At 44.1% G+C, this 16,859-nt stretch overlaps 1 protein-coding gene across 1 annotated transcript; it reads left to right on the forward strand.

Annotated features, from left to right (window-relative positions):
- The first annotated feature begins 230 nt into the window (after positions 1-230).
- Positions 231-8,513, forward strand: LOC104297701 (cytochrome P450 2H1). The gene is made up of 9 exons (XM_009897688.2): positions 231-424; positions 3,294-3,456; positions 4,349-4,498; positions 5,064-5,224; positions 5,601-5,777; positions 6,334-6,475; positions 6,761-6,948; positions 7,716-7,857; positions 8,318-8,513. The coding sequence occupies exons 1-9, from the start codon at positions 251-253 to the stop codon at positions 8,497-8,499; spliced, it is 1,479 nt and encodes a 492-aa protein (XP_009895990.2). The 5' UTR covers positions 231-250; the 3' UTR covers positions 8,500-8,513.
- Positions 8,514-16,859: the final 8,346 nt, after the last annotated feature.

Genomic DNA, 16,859 nt, shown 5'->3' on the forward strand with positions numbered 1-16,859 from the left:
TCCATGTGAATGATTATCCGAAAGAGCACAACCCAGAGAAGTAAATAATCAGTATGCAAACAAGGACTTCATCCCTAGTTTGCTCATTCTTATCTTGAGCAGATTAATAAGTAATCTCACATCTCATCAGGAATAGGAGTGCACTATTGGCTAATTTCATCCATGTGCTTTGCTATAACAGTATATAAATAAGCATGGATTTACATATCCAACATCAGACTCTTCTGACACTTCTCTTCCTGAGTCCACCATGGAGCTCCTGGGAGCAACCACTATTTTCTTGCTGGTCTGCATCTCATGCCTTCTCATTGCCACATGGAGCAGATCACAAAAAGGGAAGATGCCTCCGGGTCCCATCACATTCCCCATTATTGGAAGCATGCTCCAGCTGAACCCACGGAACTTGCCTGAAAGCTTGAAGGAGGTAAAGCACTCTCTCTTCTTTCCTGTGTTGTCTTCATTGCATATGAAACTAAGTCTAGTCTACACTTTCTCAGCTTAATCCACAAACTTAATTTACATTGATCAAATGTCAGATTCAAGCACAAAGAAAAGGTTTCTCAGAAATACATACTTCTGAAGTCTATGTATTGTAATAATCTATATATCTAGGTCTATACCTAAGTCGATCTATTGCAAGTGTAACTCTATATATTTGCAATAATCACACCAATGATGAATGCTGTGCTGACCTGAGGGTAGTACTGTAATTTGAATCACAGAATTATTGAGGCTGGAAAAGACCTCTGAGATCATCAAGTCCAGCCTATGACCTCACACCATGACATCAGCCAAACCATGCCACCAAGTGCCACATCCAATCTTTTCTTAAAGACCTCCAATGATGGCAACTCCACCACCTTCCTGGGCAGTCCATTTCAGAGGCTAATCACCCTTTCTGTGAGGAAGTGCTTCCTAATATCTAACTTAAACCTCCCCTGGTGCAGCTTCATGTTATGCCATCTTGTCCTGTCACTAGCTGTCTGGGAGAAGAGCTCAACCCCCACCTGACTACAGCTTCCTTTTAGGTACTTGTCTCTCTTCTCCAGGCTGAACAATCCCAGCTCCCTCAGCCTTTCCTCATATGACTTTCCCTCCAGCCCCCTCACCAGTCTTGTCACTCTTCTCTGGACCCACTCCAGCATCTCAATATCCTTCCTGAAATGGCCAGAACCACACACAGTACTCAAGGTGAGGTCTCACCAGTGCTGAGTACAGGGGCAGAACTACCTCCCTAGTCCTGCTGGCCTCACTGTTCCTGATACAGGCCAAGATGCCATTGGCCTTTCATGTCCCCTGGGTACACTGCTGGCTCATGTTCAGCTGCTGTCAACTCCCACATCCTTCTCAGCCTGGCCACTCTCCAGCCACTCATCCCCCAGCTTGTACTGCTGCATGGGGTTATTGTGGCCAAAGTGCAGGACCCTGCATTGGCCTCAGCCCATTGACCCAGCCTGTCCAGGTGCCTCTGCAGCATCCCCCTACCCTCCAGGAGATCCACACTCCTTCCCAACTTGGTGTCATCTGCAAATTTCCTAACGGTTGACTAAATCCCCTCATCCAGGTCATTGATAAAGATGTTGAATAGAACTGGGCCCAGTACTGATCCCTGGGGGATATCACTGGTCACCGGACACCAGCTGGATGCTGCACCATTCGCAACCACTCTCTGTGCTTGGACATCCAGCCAGTTTTCAACCCAGCAAAGAGTGCACCTGTCCAAGCTATGGGCTGCCAGCTTTTCCAGGAGGATGCTGTGGGGGAGACTGTGTCAAAGGCTTTGCTGAAGTCTTAGCCAACTCTTAAGCCAGCTCCCTAAACACCCTAGGATGAATCCCATCTGGACCCATAGACTTGTTAAGGTCTGAGTGGCACTGCAGGTCACTAACTACTTCCTTACAGGAGGGATATTCTGCTCCCCATCCCTATCTACCAACTCAAGAGCCTAGCTGCCCTGGGGATAGTCAGTCTTTTTGTTAGAGACTGAGGCAAAGAAGGTGTTAATTACCTCAGCCTTTTTTTTATCTTCTGTTACTATGTTCCCTCCTTTGTCCAACAAGGAATGAAGATTTTTCCCTGCCCCCCTTTTGTTATTAATGTATTTATAAAAGCACTTTTCATTATTCTTGACACAACTGGCCAGATTAAGTTCAAACCGAGCTTTTACATCTCCTTCTCTTTCTACATGACCTTGCAATATCCTTAAATGCTTCCTGGTTCATCTGCCCCCATTTCCAAAGTTGGTACACTCTTTTCCCCCCCCTGAGTTCTTGCAGTAGATTTGCCATCAAGACACTAATGCTATTGCAGTATTCACTATCCTCCTGTGTCCATGCTGTGTCCAACACAACCTGGCTCTATCTCCATTTTGCTGCTTCTGCTCCCTAGAAGGCAGGTAGGATACCCTGTGAGCAGAAGTAACGAGTGAAGGAATAGAAGCGAAACAGTTTGGAGGTGAATTGGGCTGTCCATTCCTTTCCCTGACTGTTGTCACTCATCTTGTCAAAAGAACCCTGTGTGTTACAAGGCCTGGGAGGGGATAGGTAGAGGGGGTTCAGCTGGGTTGCCTGTTCAGACACAGACATACCCACACGAGCCTCTTTATGCCATGGTGCTCGTGAACACATAGGATCATGAGCACCCTCAGGCATTCTGCTACTCTGCTTTGTTTCAGAGCACTAGGTGATTCCATTTCCCACTATGAAAAAAAAAAATAATCAAAATAAAAATTCTGGGACTGTAGCTCCTTTGGTCTTTAAAAGTGAGCATGAGAGGAAGTGTTTCAGGTTGGACCAAGTAGCTCAAGAACCTTCCTGTAACTGTAGTTAAGAGCAGATGCTTGGGAAAGAGCGTGTGATTAGTGTGCAAGGGTTCGGTGACTCTCATCTCATAAACTTGTGCAGTTTCCAGAGATATGTGGCCCAGGAGATGTTAGACTTAACACTTTGGGCAGTTGCTTCCACACTGTATGTAATTGCTTTTTGAGCCACTGTAAATTGTTCTCCACTGCTCCTGGTAGAAAAGCAGAACTCTTTTGCCGACTCGCAAAACAAATAATATTTTGTTTTCTGGGATTCAGACTTGAAACCTCAACATTTCCAGTCACATCTCTTATTTCTTATACAATTCCTTCTTCCCCTAGCTGCAGTTCACTTTTGAAAGATCTCTGCACTGCTGCTAATCAATGCAATGTCTCAGTGAGGGTGCGACAATGGCACATCACCTCTCAGATCTCTCTGCTACAAATTTCTTTTCACATGAGTAACATTCAGACACTTTGCTCTTTCCTACAGCTCAGCAAGAAGTATGGTCCTGTCTTCACAGTACATTTAGGCCCACAAAAAGTTGTGGTGCTATATGGCTATGACGTTGTGAAAGAAGCTCTGATTGATCAGGGAGAAAACTTCAGTGGAAGAGGCACTCTACCACTGATTAAAAAACTCTTCCAAGGCACAGGTACATCCCTTGTAATGTTAACATACAAAGCTGATGCTTTCAGTGCTTCAGGAACGCAGCTGAGATGTCAAGGGTGGAGGGAATGGTGGATTTCGTTTACTGCTTTCATGCATGCAAAGTAGCAATAACAGGCTGAACTCACTGCTTGAACTTCTGAGTAAATTGGAGCCCTGGAGAACTGTTTAAGGTCCTAGGCTGGCTTCAATGAGTGAGTGCCTTTCTATTTTCAGCATGCTTCAAATCCTGGCTAAAATTTTCTTCATTAAATGTGCCCCTAAGATCTTACATTCATTTTTCCTTTTGTGAAAATATTGACAATATACTTACAGCTAAGGAGCCAGGAAAAGGTAAATCCACAGCACAACAAAGACAAGATAATATAGGCTGCCCTATTGAAGGTCACATTCAAGATTAGTCCCTGAGCAGGACAGCAGGGCAGTTCCCAGCATGGCATTTATCTGGGGTAAATACTACCAATTCCATGGTGCTATAGTACATTATTAATGGTGTTGTTAATAACAATATGCTGTGTGAAGGTGAATGGCAGAAAACTTGAGCAGTTATGTCAGTGCAAAGGCCATGTGCTTGTGGCCAAGATCAATCCAGTACTAGTGTTACCATCTTATTTGCATCCTAACATAGTTTTTTCTTATACTGCAAATAAACTCAGTTTTATTTAAAGTGCTGTGGCACAGGGATCAGATTTGTCACCTTCAGAACTGCAGAGAAGTTATGGTTTGGGGCATTTAGCAATTGCAGTATAACTCCACAGAAGAGTGTCTGTCTTTGCATGTTGAGTACTTAATGTGTAGCTCCCATTCAGGGGAGGGAAAAAAAAAAAACACCTAAAACTTCTTTTCTCACAGAAGTCTATTTTTCCTTCCTGTGTCAGGTATTGTGACCAGCAATGGGGAGACCTGGAGGCAGCTCCGACGGTTTACACTCACCACCCTGCGAGATTTTGGGATGGGGAAGAAGGGCATTGAGGAGAGAATCCAGGAGGAAGCCCGGTTTTTGGTGGAGAGGATCAGGAACACAAAAGGTAGGATATGGACTTCATGCCTGCTAGGGCACCCTATGTATTTGGAATGGGACAAGGAGAGCTATAGGGCTCTGTGATCTTTCCAACTAATATCAGAGCGGTGCCCATGAGCACTTGATCTTGAGGCTACTTCCAGCTGCCCATAGAAGGTCTCATCAGTAGCTTCCTCCTGGTTCAGTGGTCTGTAGTAAACACCCACAACCATATCATTCATGTTTGTATGTCCCTTCACGCTTACCCATAACCTTTCAATGCTTCTACCATCTCCCCTTGGGTTAAGCTAAACACATTCTAGTTGCTTATTCAGAGAGAGAGCAACTCCACCACCTTGTATTGTCAGTCTTGTCCTTCCTGAAAAGTACATGGTCATCCATAACCACATTCCAGTCATACTTGGAAAACTAGTTCACTTCAACTAGATAGATAAGAATAAATTGGATGAGCCCTTCATCATCCTTCCAAGGCATGCAAAACTCCAGGTCTCAAGAGATGTAAAGCTTGTAGTGTCAGAGGAGGAGATGATGCCTAAAATGTTGCAAGAAAAATACCATTTTTGTTGTTGCAGAGCGACCCTTCAACCCTGGCAACTTCCTAGTCCATGCTGTTTCCAATATCATCTGCTCTGTCATCTTTGGGGATCGGTTTGACTATGAGGACAAAAAATTCCTAACGTTAGTTGATTTGCTAGAAGAAAATAACGATCTCCAGAACTCTACACATACACAGGTATGCAGAGCATTATTTGACTGAAGAATTTTGTTAATAAATAAACTATGTCATTAATGAACATTTATTTATTCATGCTATTGATTTTGATGAATTTGGAGACATTTCCTGAAATCCCAAAAGGCAATTAAATAACCAGTTCCCGTTGTTTTTTCTTAACCTTATGGAACTGCCAGTGTATAGCCAAAGGATATCACTGCAAAAGTTGTTCAAGTGAAGTCTATCCCTGAATACAGCAAAAATGTAAAGGCATTTACATCTAGTTGGATAATAATCCAAATCAGTTTAACTGCCCCATTCTCATAGTTACACTTTGAAGTCTTTATTGTACCCCCATTAATCAGAATGTGCTTTTTCCACAATTTCATTTTTACAGCTATACAATTTCTTCCCATCTGTCATGGACCACATACCTGGGCCTCATCAGAAACTGATAGAAAATACTGAAACAGTTAATCGCTTTGCTTTGGAAATCATAGCAGAACACCAGAAAACCCTGGATCCCACTTGTCCTCGAGACTTTATTGATGCTTTCCTTACCAAAATGGAACAGGTAATGCAAGGGCAAGAGATTTATTGTATTATAAGAAAACCACTGCTTGAATCCCAGCTTCTTTCAGTTGTGGCATGGCACAGTTGTGAGGGCCTTTGCAAATACAGAGGGCAACTTGCTTTTCTTGGCATGTCAACTGGCCAGGGAAGTGGTGGATTCACCATCACTGGAAGTGTTTAAAAGGAGACTGGATGAAGCACTTGGTGCCATGGTTTAGTTGATTACATGGTGTGGGGTGATAGGTTGCACTTGATGATCTCAAAGGTCTTTTCCAACCTGGTTAATCCTATCCTATCCTATCCTATCCTATCCTACCCTAACCTAGTCTAGTCTAGTCTAGTCTATTCTTACCTCCCCATTTTCTTATTGAGGATTTTTAAACACAGAATTAACAGCACTAGCCCAAGTTAGCAAAGCTGATGACCAGTCTGGTTGACGTAATTCAATGTTCTTGCCATGTTCAAGAAGGTTCCTAGTATTACTTAATGAAAATCTCATAAATTCTGGGTTTTTTTGATCTCCTTATCTTTGTCATTCAAAACATTCTGCCTTCCAGGAGAAAGGAAATGCTCACTCAGAATTCACCGTTGAGTCCTTGAGCCAAACCACGCTCGACTTGTTCTTTGCGGGAACAGGGACTACCAGCATCACACTGAGATATGGAATTATGATTCTTCAGAAATACCCAGAGATAGTAGGTAATACAAGCAAAAATAAAGAAATGGAAACTTAATAGATCATGGGATCATTGTGGACAATTCCTGTTGCTACCACATGGAGCAATGGTCTCCTAACTAAGGAAACATGTATTTTCAGTGTAGAAATGTGCATTGGTCTTAGTTCTACTCACAGGAAGGGGATGTTTGTGCTAAGCACATTCATATATACATGATGTGCCAAAAGCAATTGCTGTAACTATGGGGAGAGGTTTAGGTGGACAGATGGGGGATTTCTCCATCCAACACTTATTTGTTTCCTAACAGAGAAAGTTCAAAAAGAGATAGACTCTGTGATTGGCCGAGAGCGAAGCCCCTGCATGGCAGACCGGAGCCGGATGCCCTACACAGATGCTGTGATCCATGAAATCCAGAGATTCATTGATTTCCTTCCAATTAACGTCCCACGTGCTGTGACCAAAGACATCAAGTTCAGAGACTATTTTATCCCCAAGGTCTGTTCCACTGTGTCTGAGAAAGATCATCATCTCTTGAAAACAATGATGAGTGCTACTCTGCTTATTTTCATTTGCTTATTTATTGATGTTAAATTTTATCTATTTTCAAAAACACTGAAATGTGATAGAGAATTGGAATAATTCTACTTAGAAGGGGATTCTGGAAGTTATTGAGTCCAACCCCACCTTCTATTTGGGGGAAAAAAAAAGGTCAATTACACTTCATGCTCTAATGAAAAGGGAGATAGAGCTTGCTTTCTTTTTTTTATATAAATGTAAGCAAAGGTCTAATTTATTTGGAAGCAATATTAAATGCTCTAATCAGACTCACCCTTAAAATTCATTTTAAAATATCTTTGCCATACAGTCTCAAGCTGCACCAGGGGAGGTTTAGGCTGGAGGTTGGGAAGAAATTCTACACAGAGAGAATGATTGCCCTTTGGAATGGGCTGCCCGGGGAGGTGGTGGAGTCACCATCACTGGAGGTGTTCAGGAAGAGACTTGATAGGGTGCTTGGTTGCATGGTTTAGTTGATTAGGTGGTGTTGGATGATAGGTTGGACGTGATGATCTTGAAGGTGTCTTCCATCCTGGTTTATTCTATTCTATTCTATACCAAAAGTACATATTTTTACTCATGAACTGCTCATTTTAAACTGATTAAACTTTGACTACCCTTCTGTTCACCTCTGAGAACTTCTTAATGGCACTTGTGCTGTAGCAAGTCTCCATTTTAACTTTCTTCTCTTCTCTTTGTTAATTTAGGACACTATGATATTCCCTATGTTGCATCCTATCCTACATGATAACAAGGAATTTCCAAATCCAGAAAAATTTGATCCAGGACATTTCCTGAATGCAGATGGTACCTTTAAAAGGAGTGACTACTTCATGCCATTTTCTGCCGGTAAGACCTCTTTCTATTTCAGATCCTAGGCCTATCCTGCCCTAGAACCTCTCTGAAGATTTTAGTGCTTCCATCACCACAGTCTGTACAGTCATGTCTGGTGAGGTGCTAGTTACTTCTGGGTACCTCCAACCCTTGTACTAGAGTTTCATTTGACTTCCTCTTTTAATAATCACAAAAGACGTACGACGTACGAAGTGCAACTCAGTCAAGCAACTTCGCTCTCCCCAAACTTACCAGCAAAAAGCTGCAAACCAAGAACTCGAAGCCTTCAAACCCCTGTTGCCCACTGAGCACTCTCATCATTATAGACAGCCTCTAGTTTCATTCATTTCCTTCCCCAAAATGCTGTGGTGCTGCCTGTCCATTCTGAGACGTCTGAACTTTCATGGAACAGTGGTTAAAATAAGTTACCCATAAAACATTGCAGTCACCTCATTCGTTTTCGTTTTGCTTGCAGGAAAGCGTGTCTGTGCAGGAGAAGGTCTGGCCCGCATGGAATTATTCATATTTTTAACAGCCATCCTGCAGAACTTCACTTTGAAATCCGCTGTAGATCGCAAGGACATTGACCTTTCCCCAATAATCACCACCCTTGCAAATATTCCCCGACCTTATGAGGTCTCTTTTCTTCCACGTTAGCCAAGAGAAGCCAGCTGCCAACCTCATGAAAAGTTCTGGTTGAATGACAGCCATTTCACAATCTGTCGAGACTGAAACTCTCAGATCATTTGATTGATACTTCATGGAGAGAAAATTCTGTGGTGCTTTCACAATCCTCACAGCCAGCTCTCGACAGGCTCTCCTCTGCACCTACCTCACCTAGCTTAAGTTCCTAATTGGGATCCTAACATACCGACATGTCAGTGCATGTAGTGCTCTAAGAGCACTGTTGCTGCTGTCCCCTCTCATCTGTTCCTCTCAGCAGGAGCAGGCAATCATACCCCAGGATTTCCACAGACTCTGCTTGAGGAACTTCTCTCCTCTGTATTTTCAGTTTGCATGTGGTCTGTTTGTAAAGCGTGTAATAGTGGTTTTCTTTCTGTCAGAAGATGACCATCTACTGTATTTCTGCCCCAACACATATTGTCTCCTATGGTGAGAATGGATTTTAGTGATGAATGGGCGGAGGTTTTCAGGAGAAGACTCGATGGGGTGCTTGGTGCTGTGGGTTAGTTGTTTGGGCGGTGTTGGATTGGTTGATGGGTTGGACGCGATGATCTTGAAGGTCTCTTCCAACCTGGTTTATTCTATTTATTCTATGTATTCTATTCTATGTCCTGTGTGATTATAATGAAGGCCCATGAAATTCAAATTTATATTGCAAAATAAAGAAGTAGTACACTGAAGTGTTGTTTTTCTGAGATCCCAGAAGAACACCTTTTAGTGAAAAACCTGCCTCTTACATTCCCAAATGTCTTACAAGGCTTGTATATGTCTGACTGTTTATTTCATTACTTTATATGAAAGGTATTATGGCCTGAAGACTGAGATAGCCAATGACCTATAAAACCTCCATTCTCAGTAGCAGAAGACTGTATTGACCCTATGAGACCTACCAGAACCCCTGACTATTGTGGCAGAAGAGAACAGATTAAATAACACTAGAGGAACAGCAGTTTGCATCATATTTTATGATGCACATAAAGTTCATTAGAGCAATGTTACAATTTGGCTGAGGGAGCTGGGGTTGCTTAGCCTGGAGCAGAGGAGGCTCAGGGGAGACCTCATTGCTCTCTACAACTACCTGAAGGGAGGTTGTAGCCAGGTGGGGGCTGGTCTCTTCTCCCAGGCAACCAGCACCAGAACAAGAGGACACAGCCTCAAGCTGCACCAGGGGAGGTTCAGACTGGATGTTAGGAAGAAATTCTTCACAGAGAGAGTGATTGTCCATTGGAATGGGCTGCCTGGGGAGGTGGTAGAGTCACCATCACTGGAGGTGTTCAGGAGGAGACTTGATGGGGTGCTTGGTTGCAGGGTTTAGTTGATTAGGTGGTGTTGGATGATAGGTTGGACAGGACGATCTTGAAGGTCTCTTCCAACCTGGTTTATTCTATTCTATTCTAATCATGCAAAAAAGTGTAAAGTGAGTTTACATGAGTTGTCAAGCACACATATGCAGATACAGGACTGGCAAGTCCCAACTTGATCATATTCCTTGTAATGTATAATTTATAGTGATTACAGGAAAAACAGAAAGCTGAATCTGTGCTACATGGAAAAAGGAAACAACTCTATTACCACATCAGTAACTGTTTATGTGAAACAGACACAACTTCTTTCCCTTCCAAGTATTAATAAGCTAGATACACCACGAGTTGCAGCATGGCATTGCAAAGGCGAAAGCCACAAATATCACAGAATCATGGAAATATGGATGAAAGAAAGACACATAGTACATATTAATATGTACCAAAGCACACCATTACCACAAATCTTCTCATCAGATAAAAAGAAAGCACTCCACACTTCCTTTCCAGCTGTGCCATGACTAAACTAAATGGCCTTAGAACAGCTTTGCTGTTCCAGATACATTCCTCCATGCTGAAAAGTCAAGAAGGTGATCAATGCAAATCAACAAGAAAAAACAATTAAGCTCCAAAAACTCCACCATGATATGCACTGAGCTTTGAGATTAGGACAGGGCTAAAGCTGTGCCCTGGAATCATAGAATCATAGAATGGTGTGGGTTGGAGGAGACCTCCAAAGGTCATTTAGTCCAAGCCCCTCTGCCATCAGCAGGGGCATCTTAACTAGGTCAGGTTGCACAGAGCCCTGTCAAGCCTCACTTTAAATATATCCAGTGATGGGGCCCCAGCCACCTTCCTGGGGAACCTGCTCCAGTGTTCCACCACCCTCATAGTAAAGAACCTGTTCCTAACATCCAATCTAAATCTGCTCTTTTCTAGCTATTGCCCCTCGTCCTATCACAGCTGGCCTTTGTAAACAGTGTCTCTCCATCCTTCTTGTAGCTCCCTTCAGGTACTGGAAGGCTGCTATTAGGTCTTCCCAGACCCTCCTCCAGGATGAACAACCCCAGCTCCCTCAGCCTGTCTTCATAGCAGGGGTATTCTAACCCCCTGATCATTTTCCTGGTCCTCCTCTGGATCTGCTCCATCAGGTCCATGTCCTTCCGATATTGAGGGCTCCAGAACTGAAGCACTCTCACCAGAGCAAAGTGGCAGAATCGCCTCACTTGATCTGCTGGCCACACATCTTTTGATGCAGCCCAGGGTATGATTGGCCTTGTGGGCTGCAAGCACTCTTCCCAATTCCAACTTCTCAGTTACACTCCCTGAAGAACACCTCTGCTAGAGAAAAGCTCACAGAAAAGTACCTATTTGTCTGGAGAACTTTGGGGAGAGTGGCATAAGCCCTTTTCCACAGAACTCTACAATCCTGACAATCAATCAGAGTTTCTTTCACAACATATGGTTCATACAAAACCACTGTACATAGCAAGCATAACACAATATGAACATGGGACCATACTTACTGAGCTGAAACAATTTACCACACAAACCCACAGCCTCTAAGTTATATCTACTTGCCTCAGAGAAGTTGCTCTACAGCTAAAGCTGAAGTTGTTTCCTATGAGGAGCAAAGGAAATAGCTAAGGAGGCAGCTTCCCTGTTTCAGACACCTTCCTCCACAGTGAATAGAAAAGGAGGCAGCCAATGCAAACCACCAAGAAAAGGACACTGTCTCCCAATGTCTCTCACATTGCAATGTGGAACAGGGATGTGGGATCAGGAAGGGTTGAAGCTGCATCCTGGAAGTCTCACTTTACGAAGCCTGCAGTAAAAACAGTGCAAACTTAGCCAGTAGGTACAGTAGGTACTGTTTCCCCTGAGTTAAACATACAGCTTAGAAAGAAAAATCACTGACTGCTAACAAACTTGAGTGAACTGCTTTAATTTTTAAGTCTTTGTGACCTTTTGTAAAGCCACCTTGTTCTACTATATTACCAGAAAGCAGGGATAAACATTAACAAATCTTGCATTAATAAAGCCTGTCATATTTTCATAGCATGCTTTTCTTCTGCCTATTACTATTGCTTATATGCTCGTGCTCCGATTATCACAGAATCATAGAATGCTTTGGAGTGGAAGAGACTTTTAAAGGTCACCTAGCCCAAGCCCCCTGCAGTGAGCAGGGACATCTTTAACTAGAACAGGTTGCTCAGAGCCCCATGCTGCCTGATTTTGAATGTTTCCAGGGATGGAGCTTCTACGACTTCTCTGGAAAGCTGTTCTAGTGTTTCATCCATTAGATATCTTTTAACATTCCTATTGAACACAGAGTTCCAGGCTAAAAAGCATATCCATTCTAAAAGAGTTGCTTTTCAGCTGTTGACCTCATCACAGTTTTCACTAAAGATTTACAAATCCATTCTGAAGACTGCTGACATCTCCACAAAGTACTGAAGTTGAGTGACTTCAGAATAAGCTGCTAGAGCAGCTGGGCAGAACTGTCTTAAGGGGACAGAAAAAAAAAGTCCTTCTCTGGAGCTGGACACTTCCTCCCTGAACTGGGAACACAGATGTCAGCTCTTGGTGTAATTGGGATGCCACTGCCATACAATCCTCTAGCCAGCTGGGTAGTCAGTCTCAACATTTTCCTTCCAACAGTCATCTCTGGCACAAGCTTCTCTTCCCATTTCTCCTTCCTGGAGGTGGGGTACTCAAGAATTTGTGAAAGGATTTGTAACTTCCTAGCTCTCTTATGTGAAAACACTAAGCACCTGCTGGCAATGCATGGCTAGGATTTCCATCCTCATGGGTCCTGGAGATTTTCATCTTTTTCGTGTAAAAATAGCATTGTATTTTCTATACACAGAGAAGCAACTTGTTCAACAGAAACAAGATTTGGTCCTTCCTTTGCCTTCACGGATTTACCTTGTGGAAGTTTTCCCTGCTGACACATCTCCCCCTCGTGGCCTTCCTGCAATGCTGTCAAGGAAAGACAACGGGCAGAGAAATTGCCGTGTTATTTTTCTTTGAAAGTTTCTATGCCCCAATGCCACAGGTTCCTAGATTTCCCAAATGCATACTGGGCTGCATGTAGTAAGTAGATCACTTCATCAAAACACCTATCAAATACACCTGTGCTTAAAACAAGACATGGCTATGCAAGCAGCTCTACAAAACCAGACTCAGATAGCAGTGTCACTGGAGTATATTTAAAACCTATGCTTTAGCCTGCTCTTTGCCTTGCTACAAACATACAAACCAGACAGCAGGCCTCTGACTGTGAAGAGGTGAGGGGGGACAGGCCAGGAAGATGCATGCAGACCGTGCATTCTCCATGTGAGGCAAGTATAGAGGGAATAAGATACAACAACTTTACTTTCATGTGACCATATTTACTTACCCACTGCAATTCAGTCCTCTTGAAAGCTGTGGCCTGCAAGAGTGAGGAGCAATAACTGTTAACAACGGCTGCATGGATGGTGTTTTACAGGGCATCATGCAATTTTTTTTTCATGGCACTGTCAGCATTCTCTGCTTTCAGATAGCTTTGGAGGCTAAGTAACTGCTGATTAGAGCTTACAACCAGTATACATGTTCCCCAGAGTGGTGTTACTTACAGCCACAATCTGCTGGCATATCCACAGCTACCTTTGGCAACATACTATGCTCCAGGCATGCATTATGGAAGGAAAGTCTTGCTGCTGCAGGACAAGCTTGGCACATTAAACCATGCTTAAAGAGGTGCGAGGCACATAATTTTCTCTGCTTTTAAGACCAGCACCCCTGAAACAACTTCACTGTTATATGCCTCCCCATGGTCTCAAGATGAAAAGGTACTTTACACTTTACCAGTTCCAAGACAGCTGGAAGTGCTAGAAAATGTAAAAACAGAGAGGAAAGCTGTGCTGTTCTTCTTGCCCACTTCACGAGTTTACACAAGGCTATACATCAGCAACACTGAATCCTTCTTACTATGGAATGAGTTTTGGCACCCCAAATAGAATGCCAACAGTACCTGTTACAGGGAGAGTACCTGGTACTGATCTTAAGACAGAGTAGGGCTGCCATACATCCAGTTCCATACTCAGCTTGGATCCATGGAGTCTTGTTTCCAACTGAGGCTCCCAGCACATGGTCCATATCCAATAAGAGAGTGAACTTGCAATTGCATTGTGATACCATTAAGAGCACAGACCATGTCCAAGTCTATGTTCAGTACTCGATCTGCAGGTTATCTGCCATGAGCAGAACTTATTTGGCTTGTTGCTATGCACTAGGACAAGTCACTGGCACTTGGGGCTTGATATCATTTTTATCACATGGAGATGAGCACATTTCTCCAGACAGCAGCCAGCCAGCTCTCTGATGTAATTCCTGGGGATACAACTCTTTTGCTCCTTATTTTTGGCCTCTGCACCAAGCCAGAGTGCAGGGCCAGCTGTATCCCTGCAGGGAAGAATAATCACTCTGTCTGCCAACATCTGCTCTGTGCCTCTAGCACCATCTTTCCAGAAAGAGCTGAAAATCAATGAGATCACTAGGCTGCAAGATTATTGGTCTTGTTTCAATCCTAGAAAAACTGCCCCAGTAAGCATTTCAGTGGCTGGTGATGTCCATCTATACAAAAACATTTCCAACTTTATAGGAACCAGTAACTTTTCTGTTCTTAGAATGGGTAGACTTACAAGGGATCAGTGACGTAGCTTTAATCCACATGTAAGTGTTACATACCTTAATGAAAAGCCTCACTAGTGCAGGAAACAGATGAGCTCTGAGGAGCACCCTCAAACAGCTAAATATCTGTGATTCTCCTCCACAATAGCTGATGATGTTTGGCTCCTATATAACCTACAGATGCATGGAACACTGGAGAACCAGGACTTTCACACTGTCACCTTGTGACAGACCACTTTGCAGCATCAGAGATCACGGAGGAGGCCACTGCTCAGGCTGTCATTCAAATGCCAGTCTCTAGGCATGAAAATTTTAGATTTGGCTGGCTAGATCCTCTTTTCCAGCAGAACTTCAAATACACCAGGAATCCTGAGAAGATGGTGCTCCATCAGATTTTAAAACAGGCTGCTACTCTACATGGTGTAATTTCTGCCAACACAGAAACGGTAACTCATCTGTTAGTAACTCTCCCTCTTGGGTTAGAGGATATTGCTTTGATAACAATACCAAAATGTCTAACTTGATTTCACAGCTAGAAAAATGATCAGTGAGCTAACTATAGGTAAAAGCAAGAGAGATACAAATGTCTGGATAGCTCTGGGAGACTTAACTGCAGTCTTTATAAAGATGCCCATTCCAAGAAAGGTCTTTCCTCAGAGTGAACGCAATCCTCTCAAACGATTTTCCATTTGAAAGCCATTATCTTTAAAGTGACAGTGAAGACTCTTTAAGGTCATCTGCTTCATTACTTTTAAATAACACTAGGGAAAAGTGTCCATCTTGACTACTTACAGTGGCCATATGCTATCTGACAGCTTTGTGATCTTTACCGCACTGGCACCTGACTAGACATTCTTGTAAACTGCCTGTAGGAAGTCAGAACTATTTCTTTCCTACATCAGCACTTGTACTATCCTAGACTGCAACTTGAAAGCCAGCTTGGACTACCCAGGGTCAATAGGTGCAGGGGAAAAAACCTCAAACTTTGAGTGGGAGTACCTGTTCCTTAAGAAAGGCTCTGCTAAATTATCACAGTATCACAGTATAACTAAGGTTGGAAGAGACCCCAAGGATCATCAAGTCCAACCTGTCCTAACAGACCTCACAACTAGACCATGGCACCAAGTGCCACGTCCAATCTCCCCTTGAACACCTCCAGGGACGGTGACTCCACCACCACCTCCCTGGGCAGCCCATTCCAATGACGAATGACTCGCTCAGTGAAGAACTTTTTCCTCACCTTGAGTCTAAACCTCCCCTGGCACAGCTTGAGACTGTGTCCCCTTGTTCTGGTGCTGGTTGCCTAGGAGAAGAGACCAACCCCCTCCTGTCTACAACCACCTTTCAGGTAGTTGTAGAGGGCAATGAGGTCGCCTCTGATCCTTCTCTTCTCCAGGCTAAACAATCCCAGCTCCCTCAGCCTCTCCTCATAGGGCTTGTGCTCAAGGCCTCTCACCAGCCTTGTTGCCCTTCTCTGGACACGTTCAAGTGTCTCGATGTCCTTCCTAAACTGAGGGGCCCAGAACTGGACACAGTACTCAAGGTGTGGCCTAACCAGTGCAGAGTACAGGGGCACAATGACCTCCCTGCTCCTGCTGGCCACACTATTCCTAATACAGGCCAGGATGCCATTGGCCCTCTTGGCCACCTGGGCACACTGCTGGCTCATGTTTAGGCAGCTGTCAATCATCACCCCCAGGTCCCTCTCTGTTTGGCAGCTCTCCAGCCACTCTGACCCCAGCCTGTAGCTCTGCATGGGGTTGCCGTAGCCAAAGTGCAGCACCCGGCACTTGGACTTATTAAATGCCATCCCATTGGGCTCTGCCCATCTGTCCAGTCGGTCGAGGTCCCTCTGCAGAGCCTTTCTACCCTCTAACTAACATCTGTTCCCAACTTGGTGTCATCTGCAAACTTGCTGATGACTGACTCAACCCCCTCATCCATATCATCAATGAAGATGTTAAAGAGGATGGGGCCCAGCACTGATCCCTGGGGGACGCCACTGGTGACTGGCTGCCAGCTGGATGTGGCACCATTCACCACCACTCTCTGGGCTCGGCCCTCCAGCCAGTTCCTAACCCAGCACAGAGTGTTGTGGTCCAAACCACGAGCTGACAGCTTAGCCAGCAGTTTACTGTGGGGGACGGTGTCAAAGGCCTTGCTGAAGCCCAGGTAGACTACATCCACAGGCCTCCCCACGTCCACCAGACGGGTCACCTGATCATAGAAGGAGATCAGGTTGGAGAGGCAGGACCTGCCCTTCCTAAATCCATGTTTGCTGGACCTGAGCCCTTGGCCATCCTTCAGGTGCGCAGTTATTGCTGCCAGGATAATCTGTTCCATCACTTTCCCTGG

This window comes from Dryobates pubescens, chromosome 8, assembly GCF_014839835.1.
Source record: "Dryobates pubescens isolate bDryPub1 chromosome 8, bDryPub1.pri, whole genome shotgun sequence".
Classification (NCBI taxonomy): Eukaryota; Metazoa; Chordata; class Aves; order Piciformes; family Picidae; genus Dryobates; species Dryobates pubescens.